The following is a 19,465-nucleotide window of genomic DNA, read 5'->3' as shown; positions in this document are numbered from 1 at the left end:
GCGACAGCGCCCTACGTTTACTGAAACGAACTGCTGCAGACAGCCGCGAAGAATCGTACTCCGGCTTGTCACCGTAAGTGTAGGAAATGGAAAGCAGCACATATTTATTTGGGCCCCTGGGATGTTCCCGATATGCGAAGACGACGACGCTAAAGTTAATCAGGCAGTTGCGCGTCCTCAAGAGGCCAGCGGCAGCAACGGCGGCGGTGGCGGTGGCTGTGGCGGAGGGGTCCTCGCCTTCTTAAGGGCCTCCGCTGGACCGGTTCCGCTGACCCGGAAATCGCTTTCTCCCAACGTGCGGTCTTGGTCAAGAACGCTTTCTCCCGGGGTGCCCATTCGATAAGCCGCGGCCGCCGTAACACCTCTCGCAACAAGCACCTTGCAAGCTCCGTTGCAAGGACCATTGGGATCCGCTTCAACATGCGGCACCGCTGCGGCGCGGCCCTGCTCTTTGCATTCGCCGCGGGGACGACTCTTCTTGCCTTGCTCTCGCCTCCGGTGTGTTCTGCGGCAGAGCCTGACAAGAGAGAGATGGAGCTTCTTAAAAAGGCTGAAGCCAGCAAAATCGCGCCGGACTTGATTGAGGCGATACCGAAGGCCGTCTTCGAGGCGACCTTCCCGAGAGGACAGGTCTCAATGGGCAACTTCTTCACCCTTGACCAGGCGTCCAAAAATCCTTCCAACATCGCCTTTCCGCGAACGCCAGGCGCAAAGTACACGATCGCCATGCTGGACCCGGACGTGCCCACTATGAAGGACCACAAGTTCTCGCCGATATTGCACTGGCTTGTGGTCAACGTGGACTCTGGAAACGTCAAGGCGCCGGTAAACTTCAAGACCGGATTCGAGCTCTACAAGTACCGCGGCCCCAAGCCGCCTATGGGAGCGGGGCCACATAGGTACGTCTTCCTAGCCTACAAGCAGGCTAAGGTCATTGACTCGCCCCAGTCGCTGGTTGTCCCGTTCGATAAGAGGAAGAACTACAACCTGGCGAAGTTCACCAATGACCACGGCCTGGGAAAGCCTATCGCCGTGAACTACTTCATCTCTGAAAACTGCCACACAGCCGGATACACTCCCTTCGTGGTCTGCACTACTGTGTTTGCCATGGCTCTTACGGGACTCGTCGGCCGGTTAGTTTTATTGCAAGTTTACATGTTGTGAGTGGACGGGACCTGTCTTAACGCTCCCAGTGTCGCCACGCAAGGCGCGTAGACGCGCCACACATGGACGTGTTCTTAACTGAGTGTGTTTTGAGTGCTACTTGCGATACACCGGACTACGACGCGTCACTGAGAGCTGTGCTCAAACAGTGCAATGTGTTTTGTGGACGCTTGGTATCCGGTATTACGATGACCGCGGTGGTGAAGCGGGCATTAACGCGGTGTTCGCAAAGTGCGTGAACTGCCCCTGTTGCAGTAACGAAGCATATTAAAAATTTGGCGGGACCTGCGCTTACGAGGAACAAGAAGAAACAAAATTAGCCGCCGCTGCACCGCCGTACTGCTGCCGCTGCGCAAAATTTTCTGAACACTTTGAGCCGATAAAAGTAATAAAACCGTTTGCGTCATTGCGTCGAACTCACCAAGGCTTGCTGGTATTTTTGGAATTGCATTGAATGCGCCAGCCTTGGCTATGCATCCACCGCAATCCTTTAGAGGTCGCCTAAGCTGCTACGCGAATCAGAAGGCTCACTGCGGTTTCTCGCCTACGCTACTGCTCGATAAGTTTCTACTGTAAACATTGCGTTGTATTTTGCCTCAGTTTGTCAACTGACATATTCATCAGCATAACTGCGTCCAGTGCAGGATAAAGGGCCTCCCAGTCGAAAAAGACAAGAAAACCATGTCATAAATATACGACAAAATATTTTGTTGCTTTGTCGCACGACAGATTTTTCTCAGCATTTGCAGTATTCTTCTGCGGTACTTTTCTGTAGTGTTTAGCTGAGTAGTACTTTTATCTACTAACTACACGAAATTTTGTTGTTACTGCAAGAATTTTGGCTGCTACTACAAGTTTTCGGTAAAAAAACATTACAGAAAATTTGTTGTGACGACAGAAACTTTTTTGTTGTACTTTTCGACTGGGAAGCTTTCTCATATTTTTCAGATTAACCCGATCTTATGCCAAATATAGCCCCACAAGCTTCTTAATCTCACCCGCCCATCTAGCTTTCTGCGACACCCTGCTACCTGACTTATAGCTTAATAATTTGAGTTCTAATTTCCCTCGGGTGCGAAACTCAAGGGCAGAAAAAGTGTGTTTCTATGCATAAAAATCAACCGCTTCAGCGGCACGGTACTGCTTGTCTTAAGATACTTATCTCAAGGACTTCTCTGGTTTGTCATACTGCAACCTGCAGTGAAAAGCGTTCAGTGATAAATTTTGCCGATGATGCATTATGTTGAGAAGGCGCTTCAGCGGGCACCAACATGACTTTTTCTCCCCGCCGCGGTGGCTCAGTGGTTATGGTGCTCGGCTGCTGACCCGAAAGACGCGGGTTCGATCCCGGCCGCGGCGGTTGAATTTCTTTGGAGGAGAAATTCTAGAGGCCCGTGTACTGTGCGATGTCAGTGCACGTTAAAGAACCCCAGGTGGTCGAAATTTCCGGAGCCCTCCACTACGGCGTCTCTCATAGCCTTAGTCGCTTTGGGACGTTAAACCCCATAAACCAAACCAAACCATGATTTTTTTCTTTATTTTTTTTACAGAGGAAGGTGTCCAACGTAATTTATTAAATTACGGTAGAAAGGTATGGGGTACGTGGTCGAGAGCTTTGTGTGGAGTGGTGGGAAAGGGGGAAGATTGATTTTGGAGGCTGGAAAAATAGGCTGCCCCTGCCACCCGTGGATGCATACATTACCTGCCCAGAATATTGGATTGGATCGTTTTATGCTAAGTCTTTCAGAGGATATGAACATAAATATTGCGCGAATAAAGGCGACTTAATAGGCGAGAAGAGAGTACACTTCCTTCTTTTTTATTTGCAGAGCTACGAATCCTCGGCGGTAGTCTATTGTAGCGATCTTCGCTCAATCGGGCCGTTAAGTACGGCTTGAGGATATCATTGCAGAAATTCATTTAGGGCGGGCTCCTTTCAAGATTGTAAAGGCGATTTAAAGCACTGTATTTTCATGAGCCATTTTTTAACACGTTCTTCTTCCCTATACAATGCTCTGGTTTTCTGAGGAAAGCTTAGGAGACGGTTTTTGTTAAATCTGTTGATTCACTCATTCTTGTTGTCGTTGCTAGCCTTTGAAAAGATGGCACATACCCACACTGGGGGGTCGGCCAAGAATCGGGAGGCAGAGGTTGCTATTCATCTGCACATAATAGAGGCAAAAGAAAAGCAGACTGAAGAGCAACACCGCTGGAGTCTTGGAAGAGACGAAGCGCGCTCGATGTTTTCGCATGTAGCTTAGAGGTAGAGACTGAAGTTGCTCGAAAGGAAGTGGCAGAAGTTCCATAGGTGCGCAGAAAATTAAAAGGACATCTCAGTGACTTATTGAAGTGCACAATACAATTATAATTTCTGGTTGCGTCGAAGAGATTTTTCTGTTTCACAAAACAGAAGACTGAGGACATCATCATCATCATCATCAAGTCTTGCTCCAAAGGAAGTAGCAGAAGTTCGATATAGCTGCACAGAAAATTAAAAGGACGTCACAGTGAATTATTGAAGTGCACAATATAATTACAATTTTTGGTGGCGTTGAAGAGACTTTTCTGTTTCACAAAACAGACGCCTGAGGACATCATCATCATCAAGAAGTGGAGCGACACAGAGCGCGCCAGCACGCTCAGCACGCCACGCGCTGTCGGCCATCTTGCCATCGCCGTAACAGCGGAGCGTGCCGTCCTTCAGCCGACCCTGTTCTCAAGCCGTCGCCACCCGGGCGGAAGACAAGCAACATGGCTGCCACCGAACCCGCCCAGAAGCTCAAGCACCCCGTGGCACCCGCGGCCAAGACCACGGGCCCCGCCGCCACCGCAGGCGCCGGGGCAACCGCGGGCATGGAGGCGCTGGTGCCCGACGTCATCCCCAAGCTGGCCAAGCAGGCACTGGGGGTCACCTTCCAGCGGGGCGTCGAAGTGCGCATGGGCAACACCCTCACTTGCGACCAGACGGCCACGGCGCCCGAGAGCATCTCGTTCAAGGGTCCGTCGAGCGCGTACTACACCGTGATGATGGTGGACCCCGACGCACCGAGTCGGGTCTCGGCGCGTCTTCGCCACTGGCGCCACTGGCTCGTCATCAACGTGCCCAACAGCTGCGACATCAAGGCCGGCGACACGATCACGGAGTACGCGGGACCCAGTCCGCCCAAGGGTTCGGGACAGCATCGCTACGCATTCCTCGTCTACTCGCAGGGGACCAACAGGATAGCCGAGAAGGACGCGCCGGTGCCGGACGCCCGTGGACAGTTCAACGTGGCCCGCTTCGTGAACGACATGAAGCTCGGAGACCCGCTCGCCGCCAACTTCTTCGTCTGCGAGAGGAACTAGCCGAGCGGACTGCATCGACAGACACTGCCGGACGTAAGCGTGGCAGATTGGCTCGGCTGTGACAACGGGAGACGACGTGACAGCTCACAGGGAAAGCTGAAGATGAGACGGAAACTGGAAGCTAAATTTAATGACTGAGCGAGGTAATCGTGATTCAGCATTTTTTTTTTAGACTGAGTGGTTGGTCACAGTTTCATTGCCGGCTGAAAAATTGACCGTGAGTGCGCTCGAGATGGTTTGCCCAAGGATTTGTATGTCAAATGTGCATCTATCAAGAATGTGTGCCAGAAGAGCGTCAGTGCCTGGGCTTGGGAAGAGACGAAATGCTCTCAATGTCCTTGGAAACCTCTGCTTGGAGCTTCACGGTAATCTGCAGAGACTCAGAATTTTTTTTTTCCATTTCGCTCAACTAAATTCACGGCTCGCTGAGTAAACAGTGTGAAAAGCTCTTGCGTCTTTCGAAGGCATTTTTGAGGCTCTATACATTCCACTGGCAAATTTGCGCTCAAGCTTCGTTAATCTTGAAAACTGGCAATATTGTGAATGATAGGGATCATTTTTGTGACAAATAGCAGTTCATGAATGCCCCATTGCCATTCCAACTAATGATATGAATAGCGGGGTGTTTTTTTTTTTGGCCTTTGTAAACATCTGAATTTTTTTTTTTTTGGTTTCACTTGTTGGCAATTGCCTTCACTGTTTTTGGGCTGCACGCAGACAAGCATGGCTTATACCTCCGGGCTTTGAGAAAAAAATATGTCGATATTATTCCTGAAGAGCTGATGCCTGAACACCTACGTACGAAAGCTCATGAGAGAGATACTTCTTGAAATTTTGAATAGGAGTAAACGCGTGCACTAAATGAAGAGAGAGACTTCCTGCGAAGCGAGCTCTTAAAGGTGCTCCTGTTGTTGGCCTCAGATGGGCGCCAACAATAGCAGCATATACAAGCGACACGGGCGAGAAAGGCCAAGCAACCTTGTAAGAGGGCTAGATTTAAAACTGCCAAAAGCTACATTGAGCTAAAATGGAATAGAAAACGGAGTTACGAGTGAAATGTTTGATGCGAGAGCATTATATGACTCAGTCGCGTCAGCAAAGTGTCCGCAAAACGTGTCCGCAAGCTTTGTCCGCATGATTACGTCGTTCTCTTAAGATAATTGTGTAAAAGTGTGATTGTGATAGATAGTGCGATAAAATGTTGCCGTGGGAAAAATTTGGTTGGTGAGGTGTGATTAGTTAATTAAACGCGAAAAAATACACTTAGGCGTCAAAATAACCATGGGCGTCGATATAGTATACTATAATATACGGATGTCAGAACAGCCAAAGACGCCGATATAGTATGTGGACGCTTTAGTTTGGTTTGGTTTATGGGGGTTTAACGTCCCGAAAGCGGCTCAGGCTATGAGAGACGCCGCAGTGAAGGGCTCCGGGAATTTCGACACACCTGGGGCTCTTTAACGTGCACCGACACCGTTTTGCTTTCGCATTGCTCCAAAGCGGGTCGCCGCAGTGATCCCAAAGTTTTTTCTTTCGTGCTGTCATCCGCATGGACTACCAAGGATAGAGACTGCATGCATCCCAACTTAAAGACTGCGGTCCGCATGCCACAAGAAAAGCATACTGTATATATGAATAGAGCAATCAACAACGCCTTTATTAATAATGCAATGTGTACCACATATCAGAAAGAAGATATTCGTTATTGACCCTTGCAGCCTGGTGCTAGAAAGCATGCACCTAAGAAACGCAAAAGTGGGACTGCTAAAGTATTATACACGTGTAAAAGTCTTTATCCTTTTTTTTTCTATTATGACGCAATTGAAAGGTAAGGTACTGTCAGTGTGATGCACGCATTATCGATACAATCTTCGCCATGACGACGAGCAGAAGGGCATGCTGCCGGTTGGCGACGCACTGGCGTGGCGCCGCAGACAGGCCGGCTCGTGGTCTCGCTGAGCGCGCCTCGACGAGAAAGTAGTTGATGCCCACCGGCTCGCCGAGGTCGTTTGCAGCCGCGAAGCCACGCACGTCGAACTTGGACCGTGCGCCGTCCAGCACCATGTTTCGCGCGCTCAGGCGCCGCATTCCCTGGAAATTTGTTGGCACTTAAGTGAATACCGGTAAGGTTATGGAAATGTTGGCGTTCGCTGGTTATACATCCACGAAAAAATTGGCAGTGGCTGAGCTCGGTTATGCCAGGATATACGTAGCGAAAAGTAAAGAATAACTTGGTTAGCCTTGGTTAATCTGGACTGCAAGTCCAGGTTAGTCTGGTTGTCTAGTTATGTTGTTGTTACAATCCTCCGACATGTTATCAGGCATGCGACACATCTGGCGAAGCAAGCGGAGGCGAGCGCGACGACGAGGCAAGCGGTGTGACGTCATACCAAACGGCGGCTCCGCGGCGAGGCGCGCGGTGTGACGCCATGCCAGATGGCTTGATAGGCAACGGATCAAGGTCGGTCTCTGTGCCTCCTCGGAGCGCCGCCACAGCGAAATTGCAAGTTCGTGGCCACTGTAGCTTTCGTTACAAAATAGCATACATTATGGGTTTGCTTTTTACGAGAAATGTACCTGTTCTTCTTAAAGACCAGCGCAAAAGAAAGGACAACGAAAGAGAAGACGACACGGGTAGCGTGCGTGTGGTCTCCTCTTTCGTTGGTCCTTTGTTTAGTGCTGGTCCGCAAGATAGACTACTTCCAACTCACCCAATACAGCGTGCTGATAAATTATGTATCTGTTACAGTCAGATTTTTGTGCATTTGCGAAAAGAAGAATTGTAGATGTAACGTTAAGACACAGGAACAGGGCAGAGTGGGACAGGTAACAAACGCGGATTAATGACAACTTAGTCGAAATCAAGAGGAAGACATGGGCTTGGGCAGTGTATGTATTGCGAACGCAAGATAACCGATGGTCCTTAATTGTAACGGAGTGGACTGCAGGGTATGGCAAGCGTAGCAGTGAAGTGGGCGGATGAGATTAAGAAGTTTCCGAGGATAGGGTGGCTGGTACAGGACAGGGTTAATTGGAGAGAGGCCTTTGCCCTGCAGGGGGCGTAGACGGAATGATTATGATGATGATGATGAAGAAGAGGCAGCAAAATGGAGAAAATAAACGTACTGCGATAGTCACAAGCGCTCAGGGACGATGCTTTGGAAAGATGCAACATGACGCAAAAAAGCATTGCCCTAGGCTCGCCAACACCTATTATAGTAACCTATGCGCGCTCGTCTGGTTAATGGTTTATGGAAGTTTAACGTCTCAAAGCCACTCAGGCTATGAGGGACGCCGTGGTGGAGGGCTCCGGAAATTTAGACCGCCTGGGGTTCTTTAACGTGCACTGACATCGCACAGTACACGGGCCTCTAGAATTTCACTTTCAACGAAATTCCACCGGTGCTGCCGGGATCGAACGCGTGTCTCTCGGCTTAGCAGCCGAGCACCATAACCACTGAGACACCGCGGCGGCTCGTGCGCTTGTCGGCTCTCTCGCGCCGCTGCTCATCTCTATAACGGCTGTTTCTGCAACTGCACTCAAAACCAATAGCTTTTGATTGTCGCTCGGTCATTTCAGGATAGCTTGTCCTTGAATGCCTACATATCGTCTGGACTGAAACTAAATTGATGCCTAATTTTTTTTATAGATTGCTTGCATTTACCTCGTAGCACCCGTTATGTTGGTGTACTAGAACCACAGTAAAAGCCCGCGCACTTATCCAGTCCGCTTATCTCCACCTTCCCAAAGAAAGCCGCACGTGGACCGCCAAGTGAAAGCCATCTATACACTTTACACAAGAAAACTAAAGAGATGACTCAGGGGTTAGTGGTATCGGGAACTGACTATGTTGCCATCGTCATTATTCCCTAGAACAGTAACCAGTACTACCTTGGAGACCGGCTATTAAGAGACAGGGGCTGAAGTTAGTTCCCCCCGGATTATGTGGTACATTCTGTCCCGTTTTGCCCGCTCCCAGCTTAGACTTTTGGGAATGGTCTTCAACGAACGGTGCATACCTGCGAATAGACGAGGAACACTAAGCGGTGAGGTCCCGTGTCATGCGCAGGTCGTGGCCCGATGTACTCCGTGACGACCGTACCGTCCAGCAGGTTCATGGTCGACGGAACGTTGACGACGAGCCACTGGCGGTAGCTGCGCTGGCTCGGGTGCGAGCGGCTGGGCGCGTCAAGGTCCACGAGCATCAGCGCGTAGTAGTTGTCGGGCGCCGCGTTGAAGCTGACGTCCTCGGGCTGCCGCGTCGTGTTGGAGACGGACAGGGTATTGCCCAGCGCCACGCTGACGCCCCTCTTGTAGTAGACGTAGAGCACTTCGACGGGCGCGAAGTGGGTGAGGTCTTCGACGACGCCGTCGTACACGAGATTCGCCAGCCGTTCCTTGATGTCCGACTCCTGGCCCGCCACCAAACACCGGCGTTGGGGCAGGACCAGAGACAACGACAGCGTGAGGAAGACTCTCGCTGCTGGCTGCCACAGAGACCAAGCCATTGCGGACATTGCACTTCTTCTGCCTCTTCTTCTTCAACGTCCTAGCTTTTCTTTTTCCGTACACTCAAGAAAGCGACGAATATGTCCTCTGTAGCAAGGTCTGCTAGTCCAGCAGACTGGTAGTCACCGCCTAGTTATGGCCAGTCTTCCTTGTGGGTATGTGCCATTTTATGAGGCCAACAACAACAATAACAATAATATAGCAGCCCTCTGGAGGCAGCCTCGGACAAGGAAGTCTCGGTTTTTCCATGGCGTGGAACTGTGCGGCCAGTGGTTGTTCGATGTTGTCAAAGATGACATGTGAAAATATGCTGGAGAGTCTGTCGGCTCTCTCGTTCCCTCGTGTACCAACGTGAGACACGGTATCCACTGAATGAAAATATTTGTTATTCCATCTTCTGAGAGGCCCTATAACCTCAGGATAGTTACGAAGCGGGTTGTCCACAAATTTTGAATATGGTGGACAACTACCAGGTTATACCGGTAAGCTAACCACATCTACCTTTCTTCTTTTTACAAAACTGACGCATAACCATGGCATTGCATCTCGGTTAATTATCGACAGTTCTTGGAAGGGCTGTTGGGTGTCCTATTTGCCCAATGTATTCCTTGAACTTTCATCGTTGAAAAACTAGCCGCCGTAGCGGTTTTGCAATTTAAAATTTCTCGCGCCGGTGATCTCGCTTTTTAATCCACTTATAACAGTGGCCATGGGATCTGCGAACAATAAATGAACGAAAATTGAAACACTGTTGAAGCCCCGTCTGTATTTATTTTGTATCATATGTGAGCGACGAATTATGCGGGCAAAACACAGCGTTTCTGACCGGACAGTTTTCGTTCTTTTTTCTTTGACTGTGTTACATCTTCGCAGATTGCGGCTCAGAATTTTGTTATATTAGTTTTATGCACAAAAGGAATAAGATACAACAGGTACCTTGTATCATTGCGGACTATTCTATGCCCTTTTTCTTTATACTATCTTCGGAAATAAATTAGCCCAACAAGCTACTTCGCTAGGAAAGTAAAAACACTCCTACCCGCACTAAGGAACTGGCCAAGAACAGGGGTGGTAAAGACATAAAACGAAAAGGATCTTACAAAATCAAAATAAAAACTGAATTTCGGAAGATACACGAGCAATTAGATAAGGGCAGGCGGCTTTAGAAGGACATAATATGAAGAAAAATAATTCGAAGACACGTAGAAATTTTGCTTCAAATCTTTTTAGCTCATTTTCCTCAACCTTACGCGACGCCATGGCTTCGTTATATTCAAAGGGCTATTAAGTTGACGTGGTATACCAGCACATGGGGAAGGGCATGGTATCTACAGTATAGAAAGACTAGTGCGATACGTAGTAAACATGTTCTACATCCAATGAAGGCATGCGAGCGCTTGCTACACAACTACCGCATGAAGGAAGCTTTTGTTGTCCACGGAGGCGAGCTTGTGGAGCGCTGTAGCAGCCGGCCGATGAATGGATTACCGTTCAATGACGTCGGGCACTGCACGATGGCTTTCAAGAAGCACACACCATCGACTGTGAGAGCAGCGGGTAGCTGTTATGCTTTTATACAAGCGCCTAGTGTAGTGCTTGTTTACCGTGTTCACTTCTAATTTCAAAGAGCTGGTAAGGCTGTCAAGAGTTTTTCGTACTAACAGAGAACGCGAAACACACCATTGACGTTGCTTTAATATACAGAGCACGTTGTATTGAGAAGTAAAGGTATATTAATGCGCGTATAATCCCAGCCCACGACGAATGGGTGAAAGAACGCCTTCACGAACGAAAACGCATATTTTCAATGTACGAAGCCCGTACGCAACGACATTGTGCCGAGAGCTGTAGTGATTTATGAAGTGCCATGTCCTACGTGCGTGCTTTTGCGGAAGCCTTGAGATCGTGCAGTGCGTATTGAGGAGCTCATGTTCTGTGATCCTAGTTTGAATGGTGGACTTCGTCGCCATGTTGCGCATGATATGGCTGGATTTCTTTCAAAGACTGAAAGGCGTGCTCGTCTCTTTCCTCTTAACTTAGAACCGGTTTGAACGAAGAGTACATCTTTTGAGCGCGCCCGATCTTGGAGACTGCAGCCACCATCGTAAACACACAGATAATGAACGTGCTTTTTCCCTACAACATTTCAGCAGATGTGCTGTTCATCGATGCTGAGTACTACGTGATAAGATTCCCCATCAATACCTGCGCTTGCAGACAGCAAAGTGTTTTAGTTTTGTTTTTCTGGAATTATGAAACCCCTCGTAAGGTTGCGTTCGACGGGTTCAGAAGCGGTGAAAGTTTGTTCTCATGTATCTTGCATGGCTTACGCGCGGAGAGATTTCCGCACTCATCGTTCTGCAAAGTTCTGGAGAGAATCGAGCGCACTCTAGGTGCATCATGTTTTCAACAAGCACATTCGTCATTGAAGGAAATGGAAGTGAGTAAACATTATTGAAACGGGGATAACAAAAACATCCGCTATTTTATGTCACTACGTGATGAGCGTAGGAAGGAAGGCTGGTTCTTTAACATCTGTTCTCAAGCTTTTACGCTAGCATTTGTTTCCTAAAGAGACCCCAGTATTGCAGCCTATTAAGGGAATAAGACAGCATGCTGTGTCAGAAGTAAATTTAGGCAAGGCTGATGATTAAGGGGGTCATCGCATTTGGAGACGCGTGCTCTACGATGTAATTACAGAGTTGTTACTCCCACACCGTTCAAACTAACTTAATGAAAATTGCGTTTTAGCGCTTCTGCTCACGCTCATTTGCCAGGTCAAGGCCCAAAATGCCTACGGAGCGTGTGCATAAATTTCATTACCGCCTTATTCTTCAAGATTGCCTGCGGAGCCAAGATGGCGCTTACAGCGTACGTACAGCCGAGACTCCGTCTTGCTAGAGTAGAGACAACTCACCCCGACGATACCGTTGGGGAAGAACCCTGCGCCAGCCGTCCAGTTGTCGGCGTTCATCTTGAAGAAGCCGGTCAGCATCAAGGCGACCAGCACGAAGACATTAGCGATGGTGGCCGTGTTCAGGAACACTATGAACACCTGCAGTGATAAAAAAAAAACGCACCGGTAAATAAATGCAGGGGCATTGAGAAGTTTAGGTGGACAATAACCGAAGCAAATAATCGGGGTGACGCAGATGATTTACGCATGAAACTTATACTGTACAAAACACTAACCAGGCCAAAACTTGAATATGCGTCGTCTGTACGGGACCCTCCTCTTAACTCACTAATTGCGAAAATCGAAGCCATTCAAAATCGGGCTTTCCGTTTCATTCTTTCTAACTATCATCGAACTCCAAGTGTAAATCAAATGAAAGCAAATTTAAACTTGCCGGATCTTTCAATTTGCCGAAGCATTTCCCGTCTATGCCTATTCCACAAAATCTACCATTCAAACCATCATCTCAGAGATACGTTGCTTGTACCGCCATCTTACATTTCGTCCCGCAGCGACCACCAGTTCAAAGTTGGCGTACCCAGCAGTCGCACCAACTTACACTTCGCCTCTTTTATCCCCAAGACTGCTAAGGAATGGGACCACCTTCCCGCTTCCATCGCCTCCATCACAAACGCCGACTTGTTTAAGAATGCTGTAACTGATTTTATATTGTAATGCTGTGTTATCTGTTCTGCTTTTGTTGTGTATCACCCACTCCTCTCTGTAATGCTTCAGCCCTTAGAGTAAATAAATAAATAAATAAATAAATAAATACCGCCTGTGCCGAAAGTAAGCAAGCAACGTTGCTTGTTTCTTAGCAATGTAGTTGGCCACTTAAGATACCTCTGAAGCTCTAAATCGGTGTAAGGTAAGGATAACCCTGGTCGGCACCTTTAGAGACCATTTTGTTTTTAGGGGCACCGTAAGGGCTTTACTACATGGCTGAGAAGCAAACCCCATTCCTTGGCTACTTTTGGCAGGGATTGTGCCTTGCACATTCATTAACGCTTGTACTCTGGGGCCACGTGCAAACTGACGCTACGAGGCTGTGGCCTACAAAGTGTTCAAACATCTCGCTTGCCCGATATTTAACCAGCGCACATATATAGTTGTGGAGTCCACAGAAACAGGAACTGATGTGCTCACAAGCGAGTTCTGGTTGGATAACATCACGCATGAGTAGATAATATGGACCTATCATTGCAGCTAACACTTTTTTCTTCTGTGCAGGGCTCTTCGACACGGCTCGAACATTGCAGTGGAGTTTGCGCAAAATTGTTAGCATGTGATACTAGAGAGAAGCATAGAAAACATCTTGGTTGGCGCGAGTATAGCATTCTAAAGTAACAGCAAATAAGGATACAACGCTTGGTAGAAATGACAAATGGACGGCTATAACGACAGTGCGTTGCAAAGCGCGTTGACAACGCATCTTCCTTCATTTTGGCTCTCAGGCAATAAAATTTACTGCTAGCCATACACCGCTGCCATGAAACTCTGCAGCGAGGTTTGACAGGGATATTGGCGGCATTTATCATGGCACATCCCAGGGAGACGCGCTCGCGGACGCTGGATGCCATCAGATGTTGCGAAGGCGGCGAGCTCGGGGCCTCTCTGAGATAAGAGTGTAATGGACAAGCACTCTGTCACTGCGCACCGACGTTCTTTGGAACTGAATTCTGTCATGACGAGCTAAAACTGGCAACGACGTCGGCGGTATTCAGTGGAACTTATCTGGTCACATGGTTTGTCTCTTGGTTAGTGTCATCTAGATAACAAGCATCTATGAAGGAACAATATCGGCTGCACGAAATACGGTGTCAGATAGAGAAAACCCGCTTGACAAACTTTAGGATCTAATTTTATAATTGAACTGTCGAAATTTGTTTTTGAAAATTGTTGTTTAAAAATTTTTTGCACCCTTCTGTTTCCTCCTTTCTCCACCTGAATCTTTCTCCCCAGCTTTCTCCCCAGGCGCAGAGTAGCGTGTCACTGGTTTTTCTTGGCCGACTCTAAAATATCTGTTTCTTTCGCTGAAGAGCCTATTCTTTATACAAGATTTCCTGCAACTATGCCAAAGCGAGTTCAGTAAGCGTTGCAATGCGACCACTGCGAGAGCCCTCCCGAGACTGAGGAAGGTACCCGAGAATCTTTAACTTCTCCTGGCTGACAATACTTGATGGGATACGCATCTAAACGGTCTACCTCGATGTCTGCGACTTCAAGTCGTTGTTCTTTAAATATTCTTTCAAGATAGCTTCTACACTGTGGCTTCCGCAGCCATGGGACATGAGCGTCGTCGCCGTTGGGGCAACCATAACAATATTATTCTGACTACTCATTTCCCTTGTCATTCCTTTCGCATATTTATTCTTACCTTTAATATATCACTGGTTTTGGTCGCGGATATCTGTCTTCCAACCACCACCACCTAAATTTACTCAAAAGGACTAGTTACCTCGGTGCTTTCGTTCATCCTATTAGTTCGTATTTCCACTGCTTCAATATTCTTGCCTCCGCTTCCAGAAAAAAAATATTGTTTTGAGTACGGGGGTGTACGAGCTGGCTATTTAGAGCTTATTCAAAAATCTGAACAGATTCATCGTTTATTTTTTTTTTTAAATGGAATGTTGTCCGCCTGCAGGCGAAGACGTTACATAAGTAAAGGCCTTTCCTTGTTCGCACGACGCTATTGGTTTTGAAATAGTTAATATGATGACACCGCTAACAAACAACAGTTATGACTGGCGTGCGTGGGAACAGATCGCGTTATTAAATACCAACCGTCGGATAATATAAATTGTCCCTATTTCATCTAGACTGTTCGCCAAATCAGCAGAAAAGCATATAGAGTGAAACTAGCTAGGGTATGTTACGACTCAGGCCTGACAGATTAATGACTATCGAAATTCCAAACGTATACCGTGCATGTTATAAGGCGAGCTTCAGGGAAGGTTCCAGAATAATTTTGACTTCCTGGCGTTTTTCAAGTCACCAAAACCTGAGTGCGCGGGCTTATTGCATTCGCCGCCACGGATTGGGCACGCTTGGGTTGGATGTTGCCTTTCTTAAGTTAGAAAATCGCACTAGCTACAACAGCAAAACCAAAAAACAACGAAAAATATATTGGAACACTAACTACCCTCCATGTGGCAGTATATGACTTTTGGTGGTTTCAGTAAATGGAACGGAAAAGCTGACACCGCATTTGTCGCATATAGCCCGATTCTAATACAGATAAACTTTCCTTCATCCCCAACTCTGTCTCCTCATCCTTGTAATTACTGTACAAAAAGAGGTATACTTCGAGACTGGTTCCTTTCTTTCTTTCTTTCTTTCTTTCTTTCTTTCTTTCTTTCTTTCTTTCTTTCTTTCTTTCTTTCTTTCTTTCTTTCTTTCTTTCTTTCTTTCTTTCTCTCTCTCTCTCTCTCTCTTTCTTTCTTTCTTTCTTTCTTTCTTTCTTTCTTTCTCTCTCTCTATCTCTTTCTTCCTTTCTTTCTTTCTTTCTTTCTTTCTTTCGTTCGTTCTTTCTTCCTTTCTTTCTTTCTTTCTTTCTTTCTTTCTTTCTTTCTTTCTTTCGTTCCTTCCTTTCTTCCTTCCTTTCTTTCTTTCTCTCTCTCTTTCTTTCTTGCTTTCTTTCTCTCTTTCTCTCTTTCTTCCTTCCTTTATTTCAAAGAGCAGCACGCTGCTGCCCGTTTAGTTACTTCTGTCCCTTTCCTAGTTCCCTTTTTCTTGTTACACCTACACTGACAGTCCTCGCAGGATATGGACATTCTTACTCCATTCGACATTACTCTTCTTCTTCCTGTTCCGCACTCTTGCCTACCTGACAGCTAATCGCGAAAAACAGGCCTTCATCTCGAACGGTCCTCTGACAACTGCTCTAGCTATTTCTAATCATTTCTACCCAGACAAGTCAAGTTCGCGTAAGAAGCATAGTGCCATATCACAATTCCATACTTGGATTTCTGTTCTTTTCATTTTCTTGCGGAGATCTCGTCCCACTGCTGAACTAAGTTCCTGTGAAGCACAGAAACACACGGGCTTGCTCCACGACAGCCGACGGCTTCGTGTAATTGGGCGGACGTACTACAGGCCTGGGGCGCCTGTCCACTGCCCGACAGCCGAACTTACCTTGGGCTTGGCGACGAGCGCCGCGGTGAGCAGAACGGGTACTGCGGCCGCCACGATGTCGGGGCACGGGTCGAAGCCCGGCACGTGGTAGTTGGCCAGCGACTGCTCGAACAGGAGCCACTGCGAAGAGACGGGAGACCCGGACTCCGGTGTCGAGCCGTTGCGGTACGCCTGCGAGTCAAAAGAACGAAAGTCGGTTAAGATCAGTTAAATTTTTTACCTTGTACAGAAGAACAAAATGCGAGCGAGTGTTTTACTAACAGCAGACTTTCGGGTATTTTACAGAATAGTCGTAAAGAGACAAACAAAGCACTTATGCCGTGAGTCGGAACTTGTGAAGTGTTGGCATGGGCTTGTTGGTGCACGGCGAATACAGCGAAACAGCGCGAAGACAAGGCGAGAGTGTCACATCTCTATGTCGTCCTGTCTTTACGCTGTTTCATACTTTTCGTACCTAAAAGTGATTTGACCTATACTCTCCACTGTCTTCGTGCTATCCTCACGTACGCCTCGTGCAGTTCTTCCTGTGTTTTTCTTGGTGTTCGCACTTTCTCTCACCGCAATGCCAGAGCCGTTGTCTACGAAGCATGCGATGGCCGCTGTACAAAGGGCCACACTAATAGTTCTTATTACCTTGTTCACAATTGACGAATAATATTTGGTTGGCGTGTGCGGTTCAACGTACCGAAACTACACGCAGACTACGAGAGAAGCCGTACTGAAGGGTTCTGGAATTTCTAACCACCCGAGATTGTTCAAAGGGTCTTTGAGCGGAAATTGCAGTTGGCCTGCATTGATAGATTACGCGTTCCAATGACAAAGATGCCACTTGCACTTAAAACAGAGCTTTCAGAAGCTAGAAAACGCTAAAAAATGTCATGCAGGTGTCGCCATCACCGGCAGATTTTGCAAGTAACTGCCTACACCGACTCTTTTTTTTTTTTTTCTTGCATTGATCCCTGAGGCCAAGCTGCATCGATATTCACTTCAAGACTGTGACCACGAAAACTTTTTCGATCTGGACGTCACAACTTTGAATCTAGTGATGGGAAATTTTTTAGATGCAATTTTCTCTCCAATAAATGTGTCTTTTGCTGCCGGAAAAGCACGAACGTACGTAGAAAGAGCCGTCGAATCACATTTTATGAAGAACAAAAATTTGAAAATGTCCTCAGTGTACCTGTGACGTGTATTAGCATAACGCAGCGCTCTGTGCATTTCGGCATTTCGCCTGCATCGAAATGCGACCACAGTGGTCATGACCTCGTCCCACAATCTGAACTCGGCAGCAGAATCCTTTAACCACTATTCTGTCATGGTAGAGACAACTAAAGAACACACCTGAGTCGAAACAAGGAGGTAAAGAGAGGAGTGCTAGCTTTCTGCGCAGGGATAGCCATTCTGTATTTACCTCAACGGCCTTCGTGAAACTCCACTCTAATCAAAGTGATGCTCGTCGCTGTTCTGTTGTTATCGCGCAGAAGACAAGGGAGAGACGGCAACGTTCAAAGTTTGCAGAATTTATGAAGTGATAGACGTTCTTCCATTCCCGTATTCTTCAGTACTCTGTTCTGGGAATTCTGCTTTTCGGGAACTGCTGCAGAATAATTAAAAACGAGAACTTCTTTTCCCATCTAAATGCAAGAATATTGATTCCGCATCTTTTAAAGAGCCGTTCCGTGATTTAAACAACATTTCAGAATTAGGCATCTTTCCGCACATGCTTGCAGGCTGTGGTTGAAATTGTTGAAAACCCCTGCCTGGACATGGACGTCAGAAATTGAACTAACACATGATGAAATTAATCTTACTTTAGAGACGGCTCATTCTGAGAGATCAAGCTGTCATCTGCATGTATATTTCAATCCAAGTGTTCTCATCACTGCGTTCGCCAGTGTATCTTATCTCTACGGCACTGTATTCGAAAAATATACGAAAAGCCATACGCTTTCTTTATGTTTTCCGCATAGTTTCAGTATCCACTCCGTGCTCTTTCTGCATGACTTTCATCTCAAGTGTATGACATGATAGGAAGTCGTTATGTAAATCGACTACATACTATGTACAGTCTTTGCCAAAAGTAACCAGGCTGCAAAGTTTGTTTCTCAATCGCGTAGGAGGGCCCTCACGACTTCCCTAAAGATCAAAAAGTTATTTGAAGCAGAGGACAGAGGTTGTCCTTACCATACAGAGATTTAAAGCTTGCGGGCTGGCTTAGTAGCTTCAGTATACGACTGAGAAGCAAATCGTGCAGCCTGGTTATTTATGGCAAAGACTGTACTATCGCGCTCAGTATGAGTTGCAACGCGCGGTCATCGACCGGGGCTCGTTCCGTGGTGTGCCTCCTCCAAACAGTCGCTCGGAATTCTGGGAGAAATTTTTTCCTGAGCGGGGGTGCTGTTGTTTCCTGGAACAGCAGATTCTCCCAGAATTCCGAGCGACTGTTTGGAGGAGGCACACCATGGAACGAGCCCCGGTCGATGACCGCGCGTTGCAACTCATATTGAGCGCGATAGTACATGTACGTGTACATGACATGTATTCATGACCATACGGGTTTTATTTGAGTGGCCATTCACAAAACACACAGACTTATAAGAATCCTCACATGAAAGGTTTCACCAAGGCGAGCCCAAGACTGTCTTGAACGACAGGGAACCCTGAGTTTCGACTGCGCATGCCCAACGTACCCTGATGGCGCTGAAGGAGAGTGCCGCCAGGTGTCGGCTGAGCGCCTTGGCCGACAGGCAGGCGGCCAGCGCGTACTCCAGCACCAGCGCCCAGCCCACCAGGAAGGCCAGCAGTTCTCCCGCCGTCGCGTACACGTACACGTACGCCGAGCCGGCCTTGGGGAAGCGCGTCGACAGCTCCGAGTAGCACAGCCCTGCGACGACAACGAGAGGATTCGCACTTTCACAGACCAAGCTTCAGAAAAGCGCGTTTTCACACTTGCAGCCTTTTGTCAAAATCCTTCGGGTGAAGAACAAAAGGTCTTCAATGGTCAGAACAAGGGTTTCCGTCAACCTAGAGAGGTTTAAAGCTTTGGCTTCAGGGATGCCGTAAGTGTACCTACTACATCACTGAAATGTAAACCATACGTCCTGAAGGCTCTCGGCTAAGATCATAGGTGCATACAAGAAAGTACTACACAGTGCGATGCCATCACCACCTTTGGTGCGCTGTTTGATGATGACAAAATTTAAACCGTAATTGAAGTCCTTTCTTCTTAACTTCACCTCTAACTCTCCGCTCTTCTTGTTCGACATTCCTCCGTCGCAGTGCACTTCAGTGTACCGATACACTCTTTCATTAGCCTCCTTCTCATTTGTTATTCTCTTTCTCTCCTCCTCCTC

The 19,465-nt window shown here is 47.5% G+C and overlaps 1 protein-coding gene and 2 pseudogenes across 1 annotated transcript in view; 2 read left to right on the top strand and 1 right to left on the bottom strand.

Moving 5' to 3' along the window:
• Positions 1-19,465, bottom strand: part of LOC149363496 (high affinity cationic amino acid transporter 1-like) — a 396,987-nt gene that overhangs the window by 90,198 nt on the left and 287,324 nt on the right. Inside the window, exons 3-5 of the mRNA XM_089573501.1 lie at positions 18,803-18,996; positions 16,113-16,283; positions 11,940-12,077 (exon numbers count right to left, since the gene is read on the bottom strand). Of these exons, the coding sequence (XP_089429627.1) occupies positions 11,940-12,077; positions 16,113-16,283; positions 18,803-18,996 (503 nt within the window). The remainder of the gene's footprint in view (positions 1-11,939; positions 12,078-16,112; positions 16,284-18,802; positions 18,997-19,465) is intronic.
• On the top strand, positions 421-1,164 carry LOC149363504 (protein D3 pseudogene; annotated as a pseudogene).
• Positions 3,916-4,509, top strand: LOC149363503 (protein D2 pseudogene; annotated as a pseudogene).

This window comes from Amblyomma mixtum, chromosome 2 (assembly GCF_055824585.1).
Source record: "Amblyomma mixtum isolate Tamu chromosome 2, ASM5582458v1, whole genome shotgun sequence".
In the NCBI taxonomy this organism is placed as follows: Eukaryota; Metazoa; Arthropoda; class Arachnida; order Ixodida; family Ixodidae; genus Amblyomma; species Amblyomma mixtum.
The sequence above is the reverse complement of the archived record's forward strand: the minus strand, read 5'-3'. Positions and strand labels throughout refer to the sequence as shown.